Below are 18,494 nucleotides of genomic sequence, written 5' to 3' on the forward strand. Positions count from 1 at the left end.
TATTCCGCCATCTAAGGACTCCACGGCGTTCAACAACGATGCTTTAAAAACAACTAAGTGTTTCTCGCCAAGAGGTCCTTCGACTCTTGAATCGGTGATGCCCATATTGAGATCCGTCCCAGCGAACTGGGCATAGGACCTCTTATTGGCAGGGCCATCCTTTGCGTCTCCTACTGCCCGCTTGCCGTAATTCTGTTTATTTGCAGCCTTACTTGTGCTAGGTAGATGGTCCGCTGTACTGGTCTGGGGCCCCACTTGGTTAACAACAGTTATAAGTTGTCTGCCTTGTTTTGGTTGGTTAACACCCAGTATGGGTTGTCCGCCTTTTTTAACCCCAGTTCCGTTTTGCGTTCTCTTCTGGTTATCAGCCGCTAAAGGTTGTCCACCACGCCGACCAACAGTCCTTTTACCAACCAATGCGGGTCGGTTGAGTGCCTGATAAGGTACTCCACCTCGTGCACTGGTTGGATCTTTGACTGTCGATTCAGCTTGGCTGACATCCTTTACTGGTTGTCCACCATCAGAGTTATCGCCTGTGATTCTAGCTGACGGAGTTGAGCTTGCTGTCGGAGCTTCCGGGCATCCGCCCTTATACCTCTTTGCTAGCTGCTCTTCCTCCAGCGATGATTCCACATGCGATAATCCGCTGAGTCGATCGGCTAGTTGTTCAACCGATCTTGTGGCTTTTGCAGCCTTTTGCCTCTCTCTTCTTCGCTTCTGCTTCTCCCTCTTGTTCAGACGGATACGCTCGGCCAAGTCGAGATCAGTCTTTGTCATGTTTCCAACTGTTTTGGTTAACGGCTCAGCCTCTTGCGGGGCTTCTTCGTCCACCATTTTGTTGGTCTCATGACCGTCATGCGTTATGGTATCTGAAGCTAAGGCTATCAGCTCGGCCTGTGAGGCCTCATTGTCCACCTTATCAGCATCAACCACTTCGCCTTGAGTTGGTATATTTAAAATTTGTTTATCAATTTTGTTTCCCACGAGTTGCGAAGAGAGATATGTCCACCTGCGGAGAGCTTCGCATTGCACAGGTACGGCTGTTTAAAACAGGAGGTCGCCAGGTATCCTGAGTTCGCTACTAAGACTGCTTCTACCCCAGCAGCCAAGCTAAAGGCGTAGCTGTTCCACCTTAGTTTGGGGGGTTTTATTTCTAATACACACAATCCATTTATTCACACATTCATACAATCATTCTCACTGCTCATTCACTAAAAGGGTGTTTTCCTTCACCCCGTCCGACTATCTGCGTCAAACGATAAGCAGAGACATGACCGTACTTATCGCTTGACAGTTGACCTGATAGATAGTCGCACTTCCCGAAGGCTGGTCAACTTAGCAGGGCCTGAGCAAATGCCGGGCCGACCTGCTAGCAGAAGGGTCGTCTTATCAGGAATCGTAGCAAGCTACTTTGACCTGTGCGCCCTCACGACTTACCAGGAATCGTAGAAGTTCTACTTTAACCTGTGCATTTTCTCTTTTAGTCGCCTTTTACGACAAGCAGAGACAAACTGAGGTGGTATTCTTATCCCGCCACCACACGGGGATGGTTAGTTAGATAAAAGGGAAGAGTCTTTTTTATAAATATGAAACTGATATAAAAAAAATTTTATGTTTACTTATATAAACTGATAATATTCATAATGAACTGGTTTAAATAAAAATGAACATTAACATAATAACATTCACATTCGTCATATGCAAATGCATTAACTTTTCATCTAAATACTTTTTTGTATGTAATAAACAAGAATAAACTTAGCAATACTCGAAACAGTGTTGTATGGTCAACAAAATTTCAATAAATTAAATAAAATTTTTGTTTGTGTCTTTTCTTTGCTATTCGCATTCGTTTAACTTTAAATAGTTTCTTTTCGTCATAAAGATCCGTCACTTTCGGCAAGAAAAAATTTACATTAAAAGAATTAGTTCTAATTGTTCATTTTTTTGCTTGACTTATGACTTGATAGTGCTTTTTTATACAAAAATAACTGTGTATAAATATGCAAAAAATTAATTTTCAAAATATGTTTAATTGCAAAAAAACTTTTTGAAACACACGTTAAAAAAATAAAATAAAATAGCTGTAGTATACATTATTTAGTTTATTTTAAGTTAAAAAATTTCCTTAATTTTTTCTTAAATGTTTCAATTTTTTTTCCAATTTATACTATATAATATTTATATATATATAATATAAATTATATATAAATAAAAAAAATAAAATATATTTTATATTATAAATATTGTATAAATAATAAATTAAATATTTTACTACAGAATCAAAGACTACAGATTACTACAGAAATTTGATTAAATAGGTGAAAATATCACAATTCTTTAAAATTCAGAAACTTATTTAATTTAATTTAATTTATTTATTAAATCGCAAATATTTAAATTTGGTACACAACATGCTAGGGACTGAATTTTGTATTTGTTTAAAATATAATAATTACATTTATGGCGTATAATACGTATATAGTACATACATACATTTTCAATTTCTAAAGAAAATCTGTGTAAAAACTTAATTGCTCTTAACACGATTTTTCAAATAATTTTTTAAGTATTTTTAGCAGTTATTCATTCAAATATATTTTAGAAGTATCATATCTGTATCAAATATAAATTCATCTTTGTGATAAATCTGTGTAATAAATTAAATTTGTGGGTCTTAATTGCTAAAAACAGCGAAGGTCCTTTTTTCTACACAGAGGCCATCCTCTGTGTTGTACAGCACAACACGTATTTGTTTCAGTTAATTTTTTAAAATTTCTTATATAATAAATATTTCAAAAAAGAGATTTTTTTTTATGAATATATTCTTTTAAAAATTCAAATAATTAAGCAAATATTAAGCAAATATCAAAGTGTCCTATCATGTTGAACTCATATGCTTGAGATATTTTGGTTGGATGGCATATTTTGTGGTTTTTTAGTATTTGTTTACATAAAAACGAAATAATAAGAATCATAAACGAAGTATTCAACGTACTGTTAAGATTCATCTATGACAGTAATACTCATAAAGTGAAAGAAGAAAGTCAAGAAATGTACAGGCAAAAGACAGTTGTGTCAAGTTTTACTTTTGTTCATTTCTTTTTTGTCACAGTAAGATGGTGCTTTGATAATGGAAAAGTAAAGGATATAAGTATAATATATTGTGTTATTATAAAAATTTAATTAACGTTTTTTATTTGTTTAATAAACATAATTGAAAATAAGAACGAAACAAATGAATTAATTTTTTTTTGTACTTAAAGGCATTCATACATTTATATTTTAATAAGTTTTTTTTTAAATTTTCTTTGGAACACCTGTACACTTTGTGATTTGTTTATGTTAATATGAGTGTTTGTATCTATATGACAATATGATGTCGGTTAAACTGAAACGTGTAAACTAATTAAATCTTATTAAAGTAATATTAAAGCTAAAGTAATAAAAAAATAAAAATCAAAGAGGTATAAGGAAATATATTTCAGATATTTTTAGTGTTTCACTAGGAATTAGGATTTAAGCAAGTAGAATATTGTCACTGCATGTGTTTATAAAATGTTATTTTTTTATTTCAAAACATTTTTTTTTACATTTATATTTTATAATTAATTTGAATTTTCTTTTTTAAATTTATGGCTACACATTTTGATTAGTAAATTTTTATTGAACTAAAAATTAGTTTAATATTGTGAATAATTTACAAGCATTATTACTTTTACAAACTGGGTTCGAAACACCAAAACAATTTTTTATAAACTTCTCCACTTAACCTGTATGACAGTTTCTTCTATGAAACAAGTCGACCTTAACATTTGATAAAAATTTGGCCAAGAAGTAATTTATCTAAACGAACCGAGTAAAAGTTTAATACACATTCGATATTCATATTTTTGTTTTCACCCTAAAATTTGTTTAAATGATCAGGAAATAAAAATAAAGGCAGCAAAAACAATATTAAGAAGAGATTTTTCTAAATATATGCTTCAAGCAATTTATTTTACTTTTTGATGAATCAAAAAAACACAGCCTGATATCACAAGCAAAATTTATGCTATTCTCGAATTATTATTCTAGAATAAATAAATACTTAAAGTAGCTTCTTTTAATGAATTTTTGCAAGTTTTTCGTTTAAGTTTTTGTTCACATGTGTCCCATATTGAATTTGTTAACAAGATATTGTATTAATATTTCAGGATACAAGTTGTTGTTGATATGGGCAACAGTTGTTTCATTTTAGTCTCATGGTACTTTATTAAATATAATTAATGGGTCAACTGTTTGGCTATCATTACTACACATTTGGTGGCATATTAAATGTTATGCCTTTGAGTAATATGCATTACGATTTTTTTTATTTTACTCTATTTTGAGGGCACTTACCTCCAAAAAAGTCTTGATGCGTAATATATAACTTGGTAAATTTAAACATACAAAAACAGTCGAAACGACTAGCAACATTTTTGTCACTTTCAGTTGAGATGAATTCGTAATTTTTCGTCTTCCTGTGAATAAAAGAACAAAAATATTTTTGACATATTTGAAATTTTTCTACACCACGAATAAGTTTATAATTTTAGCACTTTGATTTATTTGTTTTTATATATTCTAAATATCCCTAGCTTGTAAGCAAACTTTATTTAAAATATGATGGTCAATGGTTGATGTTTGAACTATGATAAGTGTTGCTGGTTTTTTGAAAGTTTAAAATGTTTCATGTTGCTGAATAAAATACTGCTATATATGTATATATATGTATATATGTATAAATAGAGTAATGTATTAAAAATATTAATAAAATAAAAATGATTAATTATTTTTATTTTAATGATATATACAATTTTGTGTTATTTTTATTTAAATAATTAAAATAAATTTTTTTTGTGAACTTATGGTAATTTTAAAAAATTTTTAATGATATTTTTGCTTATAAATTAAAAATTTTTAAAATTAGTAAACATTATTTTTGAATGAAAATTTATTATAATTAAAATAAATATTTTTAAGTTGCAGAGATTAACAAACAAAGTTGATTGTTTTTAGCTTCAACACTGTAGAATTTTGTTCCATTTTATTTCCTGTAATGAATTCTTTACTATCCGTATCCGTAAATTAAAATTTTAATTATTGCCCGAGCATGTATATACACTAATATATAAAACAATTGTTCTGTATATATTTACTTTATAATTGGTTATGATAACTATCATTGCAAACTTGATGTTCTGGAGTGTTTAAAAATGTACATAAATCTATACATTAAAGAAAGCAAATAATAAATATCTCTTCTAAAATGAGCTTATAGTAAAATCTGTTTTTCTTACAATTTTTCAAAGTGCATAATTTGCTGTGTTGCCTACCAATAAGGTCCTTATTAATTAAATAGAAAAAAAAAGATTTTAATAGATTTACATCTTTTATAGTGTTGCAAATAAAATTTACGAGTAATTTGCATTTAAAATAGAATTTTTTGCAAATGAATTCCTAAAATAATGTTACAAAAACGAATAAATTGAAAAATAATATTAAATATGCAATTATTACCTATAAAAAATTATAATTTTTGTACCCCCAATGCATATAATTCGTCTCTTTATAAATTTATTATTGGCAACAGCCCCTTTAATTTGATTGAAGTCCTTTTCTATGCATTAAAAGTTTATATGTTTTATATAAATTATTTTTCTACCGTTTTATACCCATAGGAATAAAAATTTGCCAAATTTAGTATAAAATTTTTGTATGCAATTCAAAAGAACCCAATCATAGGAAAAGTGTGTGTGCGTTTGGTTTAAAAAGATTATGCGATGCGCTCTCTTTGATCCCTGTATAAGATTTTTTTAATTTTTTTTTCATAAAAAATAAAAAGGTAAACTAATCTTTTTGCATTGTTGTTTAACTTATTAAAAATATTTTTTTATTTATTTATAAAGGGGAAATTGAACTCTCAACATTTCCATCTATCTGTTAGTATTTGCCACTCGCAAACTATTTTGGCACTGCTGCTAAGTAATACAATTTATATGATGAAACCTCAACCTTTTAATCTTTTTCTAATGTACGAAAGATAGATAGAAAGTAAGTAGTATATTTATACACAATTCTTCTCCGACACAGTAAACATTTTCGCCAAGCTAATAATTTCCGAAGCGTTACTCGTGCTTTTAAATTTTGATTAAATTGCATTAAAATTTGCACTTCAATGCTTTAAATATTTCGAATATTTCAGATCCTGAAAACTTTTAATTACAAAGGTTATCCATTTCGTAGTCCTGATTTGGCAGCTCAGTTTCAGTGTCATATGTTAATATTTAATATCTATTTGTGGCAATATTTAAAAACATAATTTAGATTGTCTAGCAATCAATAGATTTATATTAATAATTGGAAAAAAAATAAAATAAAAATAAAAAATTATGTTAAATAGTTAGCAGCAATACTTCACACTATAGTTGTTTAGAATAAAATCTTTAGTTTTTGTTTTTCTTTACTGAATTTGAAATGGCTTTTAATTAGCTAGCTTTCTGTTGCTTTCTGTGATTTCTTTTTAAATATCTAAAGTAACAAAAAAAGATTAAGATATTGGGCAAGCAATCTTATAAATAATATACATTGAGTGCACATCAAATGAAACACTTAATAAATATAAATACAAACAAAAACTCCAGATTAGAGGATAATGCATAAAATAACTGAACTCACTTGACTTTCGTGTAATGTCGCAATTCAGACGTGAAACGTTGTTTTGTCCACTCGGGTGTGAACAAGTCGATTTTTGTCGCTTCAGTGAGGTTATTCGATACGTTGAAGAAGTAAGTGCATCCCTGGTAAGTTGAGTTTTCCTTTTAAGGAGATAAATAACAATATTGAACGCAAAGATAATAATAATAATAATAATAATAATAATAAATATTGCTTATAAAATATTAAGCCAAGTATAATGATCAGAACATAGTAGTGTTGGTAAGGATTTGATGTAGTGGAAAAGTTCAACACGTGTACTGTGCATCATTGTTCGTCATTATTGTTTCCCGTTCATATTGACACTGCTAAAACTGCTAGAAAGCTAATACTAAATTTTTGAGTGATTCAAAAATAAGCTGATGGCTGTACTATTTATTAAATAAATGAACTTGTTTATTTTAATTTTGTAAAAATATCAGTTAGTATTAAGTTTTGTGCGATAAAGATATTATGGTATATATATAAGTAGTGAAAATCCTTATTTTGGGACTTTGTATTTGGTAGGATCTATGCGCTCGTTTAATATGTTTTATAAAGTAAATATTTAAAATATGATTTGATTAATTCATATAATATTCATTACTCTTAGGAGCAAGCAAAAACATTCTTTAACCATAGAAACTTTTAAATATTTTACATATTTTTTTAAACACTTCCTTATTTCATTTGGTTTGTTATAACCGTATATTAAATAATAATAATATTATTAATAATAATAATATTATTAATTTACGTTGTAATTTTGCGTATCGTGAATCTTCGCGTTCTAGGTTCAATATTTGAATAAAATGTTGACGCCATCGGTTTAGCTGATCATTTACGTTTGTCAGTAGCTCACCAAAGAGATTCTTGACAGGGAGGGTTCTTTTGACGCTCTCGCCTGTTAGTTTCTTTGTTATATCAAAGAGATATAAGTTATAAGAGATATAAGTTTTTCAGAGATAGAACGTGAAAAATTTTGCTTTATATTTGGTGCTTTCAATTTAGAGACCTTGTATTTGATTCTGCTCCACTTACCCGCCTTTTAATTCTTATTGGGTTGACTAATATTTTGCCAACTAATAGGTGGTGATCAGAACTGATATCGGCCCTTCGTTTATTTCTCACATCGATTAAACATATCATATCAGGTGATACCCACGTTACTTTATGCATTGTTTTAAGCGGGAAAAGCGTGCCTCCAATTTTGAGTTTGTTTATACCACATAGCTCTACAAGGCATTCGCCATTGTCATTCATGTCACCGAAGCCATGTTCCCCAATGACGTGTTTTAAGTTTTCATAGCACTGAACAGTTGATATATTTTTAGAATGACACTTTAATCTTATCATCATTTTGCGTTCATTTATAAGCTTGTACTCTATCACAGAATCTCGTAATTTAGCATTTACTAATATTCTTACACCGTAGGAATATGGTGTAAATCATTTTCATATGGCATGCCTGACCAAAAAATCTATCTTCGGTCATGCCCATAAAGGCTAATTTGTAATTTACAAGTATTTTTGCCGACTGGGCCAGTGTACCTGCGCTATATAGCGTTTTTACATTATAGGTTCCAAATCGTAATCCATTTTCGTTGCGTTTTTTCGTCATCAAGTTTGGGTTCAGGCTTTCATTTCTTATAGACATTTTGGGAATTGGTTTATGCTTCAGGTACAATGAGTGATCGGCCCGTTGTACCCTAATCTGATGATGGAGTTGCCATCAGAGCCATCAGGTATGAGTGGAAAGTTAAAAAAAAAGTGCATTCGGCTTTTGCATTTTCAGGCAGAGGACTTATTACGCCGGTCCTTGTTCGGCGCGTCGTCGGTAATTTGTGGTAACAGGTTCACCACAAAAAGGCTTACCGGTCGACTTGTTGAGGAGAGGCTAGATATTGATGTATTGCGCTGTCTATGTTTTACTTCCGGAATCACTCAACCGTTTATGAACCTTATATATAAATAAATAAAAATATGTTTTCACATATAGGGGACAAGCATATTGACTTCAAAATATTACCAAAATAATTTTAATAACTTACTACAAGATAATCTTTATGGATTTTAGATTTTAGTTTTTGTAATTTCATTACTTATTTTAAGACTGAAATGCTGTAGAAATTGTTTTTGAAAACAATTGAAATGGTCATTTTGATTGGCATGTGAAAAAAAATTATTATATATTGTTTGGAATAAATATTTACTTATTTCATTTTATTTGTTATTTGTTGAACTTTTTTACTTACATTTTTTGCATAGTTAAGCTTCTCCGTACAGTTGCAAATTTCCATACTGTGCAGCCGGTGAAAGTATTCAGTATGGCAATTGTAGTGAATGGCACTGCGAATATTATAATTGTATCCCAATAATTTAGTAGTGTTATATATTCCTATTCAAAAAAAAGTTAATTAAAAATATTGTTTTGAACGTTGTTCTTCTTTTCAAGTAATAATTTTAATTAAAAAATATTTCTAATATAATTTTAAATCAATAAATCAATTTATATCCAATTAATATCAAATTGAAATATACAATAAATCGAATCATTTAGTTTTGGTTTTCATTTCTTATGTCAATACTCTTAGGAATTAAATTCTTAAGTTTCATCATTATTCCATAAGTTTAGTAAATAATTGCTAACGAAAAAATCTATTTAAAGGTTGATATAAATATGGTTTCAAATGTTAATTATATAGATATACCATATATTAATACGTATTATCTATTCTGTAAAAATAGTTATTTTTAATTTAAGGCTAAACATTAATATATATTTAAATTATTTTAAATTTCTATTGTTTTTTTTCTGTTGGTTTTCAATGTTATTATTCTAAAAGGTTAATTGATACTAATAACGATTTAACGAACTTAAATGAAATGATTGGTTGTCAAAATACGAATAATTTCCTACTTTATTACTATTTGCAAATTTTTTATTTAAGTATATTATGACATGAAGACATTAAAGTTTGTTGGCACTTGAAAGATAAATACAAACATTTAAACTTAAAGTTCTTTCAATTTGTCCTTCGAGCTGTGCACTTAAATGCATTTAAAGAAAAGTTTTTGCATAGAAAGAAGTTAAAAAAGTTGAAAAAGTTGAAAAAGTTTTATTATTTCAAATTAGTTTTGAATTACTGCACTATTGACATTTTATCAGTTTAAAGAAACCCTAACTTTGCAAATTGAGTAGTTTAGAAGAAGTAGTTAACCCTTCTGTAACACTTCTTCCAAACAAAATGCAAACAGTTTTGCTATTAGCTAATGCATCTTAATTTTATATGATAACTGCGTTTTCAAATTTAAACAAAATTAAGATGCTCTTTTTATAACATTTATTTTAACAATGTACAATGTATATTTATTTTGAATTATTTCAAATTTTATCATTTGAGGTAATTTATCTGCATAAATTTGTTAATGAAAAGTGAGTAACAAGTTTATTAAAATTAATAAATTTAATTTGCCATCAAGTTTTATTTTTTATAATAAAACTATTTGATTTTTCAGTAGAACTTATATCCTAATAAATGTAAAGTACAACATTATTATATAAAAAATATAAAATTATAAAATGACAATACTTGCAGTCAATTATTATTTTAATTGAATAGAAATAAAAGCTTTAGTGTAGATCGTTTGATTTCTAAAACATTTTAGCTTAGAGAAACTCACTGACATTGTTTTAATGTTTTAGGACATACTGACCTTAATTAGGTAGGTGCCGAATATTTAGTATTTGGTAAGTAATTTTTTGTGCAATTTTGAAAGTGTGAAATTCATATCTCCATAAAAATTAATTAACCCAGAGCAAACCTTTATCAAGCAATTCCTCTGTCCTAGATGTAAATTGCTTGATAAAGATTTGCTCTGGGTTAATTAATTTTTATGGAGATATGAATTTCACACTTTCAAAGTTGGACAAAGCGGTACTATATTTAATTAAAGTTAGAACTCAGTATATTTAAAAGATTACAATAACATTAATTAATTTGTCACCTATTCATCAATATAAAAAATGTTCTAAAAAGTCAAAGCTAACCTTTTTGGTTTTTTTCGAAAGAAACAGAAAATCGTAACAGAAAATTCTTTTATTAAAAATATATACCACAAAAAATTTTGGTAAAATATTTGACAATTTTTCGTTAGTCACATCTATTAAACGAAATAATCTTTTCATACTTAAACATCTATTTTCTCCATTGTTATATTTGGAACATAAAACTTTAATGAAATTTCGAGTTATTCTTATTTCTTAAACTTTCTTGATTTCTAATAAATTATTTATAAATTTCAAATACTTACTAAAATGTTACTATTATTTAAAAACATCAAATTGGCATCTTTTTCTGTGACATTGTTGATTTTTAAATATTTGTTTTATGAAAAAATAAATATAATTTTGAAACAATTTTTAAAAACTTTCTTTAAAATTATAATTTTTAATACATTTTACAAAATTTAGTTTTGATTTAGTATAAACGTTTAAAATTTATTTCTATTTCCATTATTATATTCCATTATTTCATAAACTACTAAAAAAGCGAACAATTTCATTGTACTCTCAGAGATTGAAGAAAAATTCAACCAGTACTAAATTCCCGGAAGCCGTGTGAATTCTGGTCGGAAATTTATATTATTAATACATTATTTTTATTAATACATTATTTAGTCCCCTAAAAGGGGGTCCTAGTATTTCACTAGATGGACTCGCAGGTGAGACTAATCCCAAGTACTCACCCCCTTCGAAAGGAGGGCCTCCACGTGGTGATCCCTGGTAACGCTTATAGCGGCTAATGCGAGCCAAACCCGCACCTTCCCATTCCTAAATATTCCCTACTATCAACATTTCAATACCCCTATCCCTCTCCACCTCCATCTTCCCCCCCAATCCGGAATTTGCACGTGTTCATCGGACTTGTTTGCAGTCGGGGGTAACAGACTGTATTCTAGCGTCGCACCTCAATGATACCTGCCCGCCTCATTGAGTAACTGTGGGCTTACCGTGTTATCGGGGGCTATGACACGGCGGACCTCCTTTCCCCCACACTCGTGGGAATTTAATGGAACATAATTTGAATAAAAATAATAAAAACAATATAAAAAAACCAGCAGGAACACACACTGCAAATAAACTGGTAAATCGGTCGGAGTCTGATATCCAACAAACCGATCGCCAGGCACCCTTTCCAAAACGGAAAGCGGAAAAAAGTACTGAGGGCAAAGAAGCTAGGAACAATACTAGCTCTCTGCCAACTGAATCAAAAACGGAACTTTCGTTACGAAAAGGAAGTCAAGGAACTCTGGGTTCAAAGGTTGCACCAAAAGATGTAACGATCGAAACACTACCACAGCCCTCGACAAGCACTGGACTAACCTCCGGCCAAATTTTCGCGACGCCAGGAAATCTACTGGTTTGAGCGGTGCGGGTACAAAATGGTACCTGCGCTATCTCAAAGAAGGCTTAGCACCGGAGGCAGCCAAGGAAAAGGCGCTCAATCGGCCGAGGGGCAATCAAGACTCTAAGAAGAGGTCTGCCCAAGAAATTAGTCCGATCGATCATCAATCAGCTAAGAAAAGAAGAGGGAATGAGAAACCTCCACAAGCAAAGGATGGTACGCAAATGACAGCACCAAAACAACCGAGAAAAATAATATCGGGCAGCAGTTACGCTAATGTAGCCAAGAGCTTAAGAATAGCAATTCTTCCGAAATCTTACCCGGAATCTACTCTTTCTAGGGAGGAGCAAGGTAAAATCGAGGAACTTCTCATTGAGGAGATGTATAAAGGATGGGATGCCAAGCTCCGATTTAGCGGGATACACTTTCGCCCAGGACTTATACTGGTTGACTGCGTAGACGAGGATGCGGCTAATTTTATCCATGGAACGGCACCTAAGCTGAACGGATGGGAAGGCGCTGAACTCACCACGTGTGTCGGGGACAAAATACCGAAATTACACATGTTGACAGTCTACCTCCCAAGAGCTAAAGGGGTCGACACGGAAAAGCTGCTAAAACTGCTCATAACTCAAAATGAGGGTCTACATACTCAGATGTGGAGAGTTTTTAGCAGCAAGGATCTGAAAAATGGCAAACTCCTAACAATCGGGATTGACAACCGGTCTCAGGAAGCCATAACAAACAACGGCTGTAGGATCTTCTACAGATTCAGTTCCGTCCCAATTCACCTGCATAAGGGACGAGACAACAAGGAAAGAAGTAACTCAGCTGGGGAAAATACACCAGCTGTAGGAACGATACCTGCAACTGTTGCGGAACTAGTGGAGGAGGAGGCGACCAGGAGCGAGAAGATTGAAGATATCAGCGTGCTACCTCACGAGAGTGAGGACATTGAGAATCTAGATCTCTCTCTACTGAACCTGGCGTCCGAGGAAGACTCCGAAAGAATCTTTCTGTCAGACATCGACGACGGTCTGATAGAAGAAACGAAGGAGGAATAACCACCTGATGACCAGCACTAGAATCGCCCAAATAAATATCCACCATGCAAAAGCTGCGTCGGCAGTTATTGCAAGGGCTACGCTCAAATCGAACCTGAGCATAGTGCTGGTCCAAGAACCCTGGATTTACAGGGGTCGAATCTGTGGTTTGACTGCAAAGAATATGCAGACAATTTGGGATGTAAGATGTGATAAACCAAGAACCTGCATTTTATTGAATATTAATATCAACTTTATCTGTCTTTCAGAATTTCTCTCCAGGGACCTCGTTGCCATACAGATTCCGGCCAACATCAACGGAGTTCTACGGAACGTAGTCGTAGCTACAGGTTATCTACCAGGAGACGACACTCAGGTACCATCTGCAGAGGTCGATAAACTGGTAAACTACTGCGAGAGAATGAAATTGCCTCTTATACTCGGTTGCGACTCCAACGCACACAACGAAGTTTGGGGAAGCACTAACACCAATATAAGAGGTGAGTACCTTTTAGAATTTATAACTAGTAAAAAATTAGAAATATGTAATGTAGGTAATACACCAACATTTGTAACTATCTCACGCAAAGAGGTCCTAGATATTACTATAGGAAATACTCGAGGTTGTGAGCTTGTGAAAAACTGGAGAGTATCCAGTGAACCATCTATGTCTGATCATAGAATTCTAAGGTTCGACATGGAAGGTTCACCAATTAACAAAAAAATTTTAAGGAACCCAAGAAAAACAAATTGGGAGAACTACACGGAAAATCTGAAAGACAATCTTGTCCAATTAGGGCTAGATGAAATCATTCAGAATGAAATTCAATTAGAAAATTACCTAGAAAACCTTAATGGGGCCATACTAAATGCATATGAGGATAGCTGTCCATTAAGCCTGATTAACTCCACCAAGGATGTGCCTTGGTGGAACAATGACCTTAAAAACCTAAGAAACACTGTTAGAGGACTTTTTAACTACTCAAAGCGAACAGGAGACTGGTCAGAATATAGGAAAAAACTTACTTTGTACAATAGAGAAATTAGGGCCTCTAAACGCAGAAGCTTTCAAAAATTCTGCGAAAGCATAGAAAGCACTACGGAGGTATCAAGACTCTACAAGGTACTTGCAAAAAGCAGCAGCCTCACCTCCACAAATCTCAAGCGAGAAGATGGAAGTTTCACCGAAGGTGAAGAAGAGAAGATACAACTACTTCTGGACGTACACTTCCCAGGATCCTCTCCAACTCTAGGGACGGAATCAGAACACACTGAACCCCCTAAAACAGTAAAGAAGGATGATTGGAAATTTGCCAAAAATATAATCACAATGCCTAAAATCAGGTGGGCGGTAAATTCGCTCAAGCCACTGAAATCTCCAGGTATTGATGGTGTCTTTCCGGCATTACTTCAAAAAGGAATTGAACAGCTACTAGGTCCAATAACTAGAATAGCCAGAGTCAGTATTGCATTGGGATACATACCAAACATGTGGAGAAGGGCAAAAGTGGTCTTTATTCCGAAGGCGGGCAAAAGAGATCCTACTCACCCGAAATCCTTCAGACCAATCTGCCTCACATCCTTCCTACTTAAAGTAGTAGAAAAAGTTGTGGATAACTATATCAGGAATACTACACTGAAAGTAACTCCACTATACAGTCGCCAACATGCCTATAGGGCAGGGCAGTCGACAGAAACAGCCCTGCATCAACTAAGTAACACGATTCAGGACAGCATAGATAAGAAAGAGATAGCAATTTGCGCTTTCTTAGACATTGAAGGAGCCTTTGATAACACTTCACATGAGGTTATAAACTCAACTATTTCTAAAAGAGGAATCAATGGCACACTCTCACGCTGGATGAGCAATATGCTTCGCACCAGGAGAGTAGAAATTCCGACCAGCAATGGTAATATTTTTGCAAATACTTCGCGAGGGTGCCCACAAGGTGGAGTATTATCACCCCTTATGTGGAGTATGGTAGTGGATGAACTATTGGTAAAACTGGACAGGAATGGCTTCCAAATCCAGGGGTACGCCGATGATGTGGTAATTATCTGCAGAGGAAAATATGAGAGTACTCTGTGCGAAAGAATCCAGTTAGGCTTAAAACTAACTAAAGAATGGTGCAATTCGGTTGGGCTGAAAATAAATCCAGCAAAAACAACCATTGTGCTATTCACTAAGAAATACAAAATAAAAAACCTTAAACCCATCCGCTTAGATGGGTTTGAAATAAAACTACAAAAGGAGGTAAAATTTTTGGGTATAATTTTAGACCAAAAATTAACATGGAAATCTCATATCCAAGAAGTGACAAAAAAGGCAACCAAAGCTTTTATGACATGTAGATCCATCGCAGGTAAGAATTGGGGATGTACACCAAAGTCACTGCGATGGATATACACAGCAGTAATCAGACCAATGATCACCTACGGATCAATAGTCTGGCAGAACTGCACAAATCAACAAAGCGTTATCAACACACTCAACAAGGTACAACGACTTGCATGTGTAAGCATAACAGGAGCAATGAGAACATGTCCCACGTCATCAATTGAAGTACTCATGGAACTTACTCCTCTTCATATCTATGTGCAATCACAGGCGAAGAGGGCTGCTCTAAGAGTAAATACAAATAAGGTGACTGGTCTTGAAACCAATAGCAAAAAACTTGATACTTTGGCTGCACAAATCCCAGAAATTGAAATGCCAATGGACAGGATGATTGTAAAGCATAACTTTACAAAAAACTTCAAAACTGAACTTGGCAACAAAAAGAACTGGGAGGGTTTGTCTAACATCCCAAAAATAAAAGAAACCATGATAACATGGTATACAGACGGCTCTCTCACCAATGAGGGAGCTGGAGCTGGTGTTTATGGACCAGGCAAAAAATACTGGGAAGCATTAGGAAACAATACAACCATCTTTCAAGCGGAAATATACGCGATAGATAGATGCGCCAGTTTCAATATTGAACGTAACTACCGGAACCGTAAAATTGCAATACTGACTGACAGCCAGGCAGCTATAATGGCACTCATATCTTACCAGGTAACATCCAAACTGGTATGGGAATGCATTGACAAGCTGAACACACTCGGTGGGATCAATCAGGTGCACCTTTTATGGATTCCGGGACATACTGGTATCCAAGGTAATGAAATAGCAGACAAACTTGCAAGAAGAGGCGCGGCATCAAGAATGATAGGCCCAGAACCATTCTGTGGTCTAGGCAAAGGAGCTATATCCATTATCATGAATGACGCAGAGAAAAAAGAGAGAGAACTCTATTGGTTAATGCTACCAAGACTCTCACAATCTAAAATGCTTTTAGGGACTTACAACCTAAAACGCTTTAAAGATTGCATAGTGCAATCAAAGACTAACATAAGAATTATTACGGGTTTACTGACCGGTCACTGCAGATTGAATAATCACCTATCGAAGTTAGGAATTCAATCCAACTCAGACTGCAGATACTGCAGGGAAGAGAGAGAAACGGCATACCATGTGCTTGGGGAGTGCCCGGCACTGATGCATAAACGAAAGAAACACCTAGGAGGGTATTTCATGGATCATAAGGATTCAAGACTGGAGAAGATAGGATCCATACTGTCTTTCATTAAAGAAATCGGACTTGGAGAAATACTCTAACCCGACAAAGGGGCACAATAGATCTTTTAGGTCGCAGTGCACGATCCCTTACTCAATAATAATAATAATAATAGTCCCCTAAAATATATAATTCAGGGCTGTGCAGGCCAGATGCGATCGCGGGCCAATAATAATCACTTTACAGATTGGAGGGTCGCAAAAACAAATACAATACGTTTATAGCTGTTTTTGACAAAAATAAAAACACGGTGATAATGTTAAATTTAGTTTTATTGATTTAAATTTAAATTCATTAACTTGGTATACCATAAAAATAAAATTATATGGTTTTATCAGTACGTCAATAGAAAATTCGCGTAATTGTAGTAGATTAAAAACATATCGTGGATCGAATAAACATTAGCCGCATGTGACCCGTCGGCCGTGCTTTGTACGGCCATGATATAATTATTTAAAATAAACAAAAGTTTTTATAGTTGTCTATTCCATGCTCTGTAAGATGTAGTTCGTTAAAACCGGCAGAATTCTAGTTGTTCTGGGCTCACAGCATATCCTAGTTGCTTTAAGTACCACTTTATCTAAATGTGCTTTTTAAGTAGAGTATATACTGTTCAATACATGAGTATTTTGTATATTTTAATTTTTCAATTTTTCTTACAACCGGCTTTGTCAATGCTTTTTACAGTAGCTCGTTAGTACTTATAATATGTACAGTTTTGTATTTCATTATTATAATCAAATTTGTCTAGATCTCAAAGCTCGGCAAAATTAACGTGCGCTGTTAGTCTTTACTATATGTATTAACTTCGTCTTTTTCGTGTTAAAATTTGGTTTGCACTTCGCGCATTGTGGAGAAGACATAAAGGAGATCATTATCAAATGATTAGTTTAATACCTATGTCATTGACAGCGTAGTTTAAAAAACTTAATTAATTATTTTTCATTATATTTTAGTTAAATGTTCTGCGTTGGTTCTCTCAAGACTGCATTTAAAACGAATCCCTGGTTAATTTTAAAAAAACTTATAAAATCGTATTAAGCTATTCAAAATAGCGTGGTGATTAAATGTATTCAAAGCACATTCGAAATCTACAACATATGCATAGTTAAATTTTGCTTGAACCTATTTTTCCCTGCGCTCTTTATATACGTACAATATTTTATATTATTTGTTTGCAAATATTGTGCATTGCATTAATGTTTCAAAAAATAATAAATAATGAAGTATTGATAAATGAAAGTCGTTTACAGTGGTTTCCAAATGAATCGTGAAACGGATAAATATTCAGTGTGTTTCACAACAATTTCTACAAGAAGTGTAAAAGATATTAGATGTGTTTTGCAACGAAATTTACTATAAAAATACAAGAACAATGCTATTAGTAATGGTTAACGTACCAATGATTTAGAATCTCCAGTATAAAGCATCTGTACACATTTATAATCAAAAATATAAGAAATGTAAGGAAACTACAGAAAGTAGTGTCCGCCAATAATGTATATAAAGTAAAAATTTTTTTAACGATAATGAACGACTTTTTATGAAAATTTTGTATGGGGGTGGGTGTGGCAGTGTTCGGAATACGATGAAAAAGTTGCGACATACATATGTATTATAATGAAGGTGTTTTGGACACCAAAATTCAATTTTCTACCTATCATAGTTTTTGAGGGAACTAGGTGCATCACTAAATGCCCCAT

General features: G+C 32.7%; 2 protein-coding genes across 8 annotated transcripts in view; one reads left to right on the plus strand and one right to left on the minus strand.

The window, feature by feature from the left end:
* Window positions 1–18,494, plus strand: part of LOC119665680 (protein furry) — a 95,094-nt gene that overhangs the window by 51,588 nt on the left and 25,012 nt on the right. The gene's annotated exons all lie outside the window — the stretch shown is intronic.
* The window catches only part of LOC119665710 (cysteinyl leukotriene receptor 1), a 41,356-nt gene that overhangs the window by 16,686 nt on the left and 6,176 nt on the right, over window positions 1–18,494 (minus strand). Inside the window, exons 2-4 of the mRNA XM_038074948.1 lie at window positions 8,976–9,118; window positions 6,703–6,842; window positions 4,384–4,505 (exon numbers count right to left, since the gene is read on the minus strand). Coding sequence (XP_037930876.1) covers window positions 4,384–4,505; window positions 6,703–6,842; window positions 8,976–9,118 — 405 coding nt within the window. The remainder of the gene's footprint in view (window positions 1–4,383; window positions 4,506–6,702; window positions 6,843–8,975; window positions 9,119–18,494) is intronic.

This window comes from Teleopsis dalmanni, chromosome 1, assembly GCF_002237135.1.
Source record: "Teleopsis dalmanni isolate 2A chromosome 1, ASM223713v2, whole genome shotgun sequence".
NCBI lineage: Eukaryota > Metazoa > Arthropoda > Insecta > Diptera > Diopsidae > Teleopsis > Teleopsis dalmanni.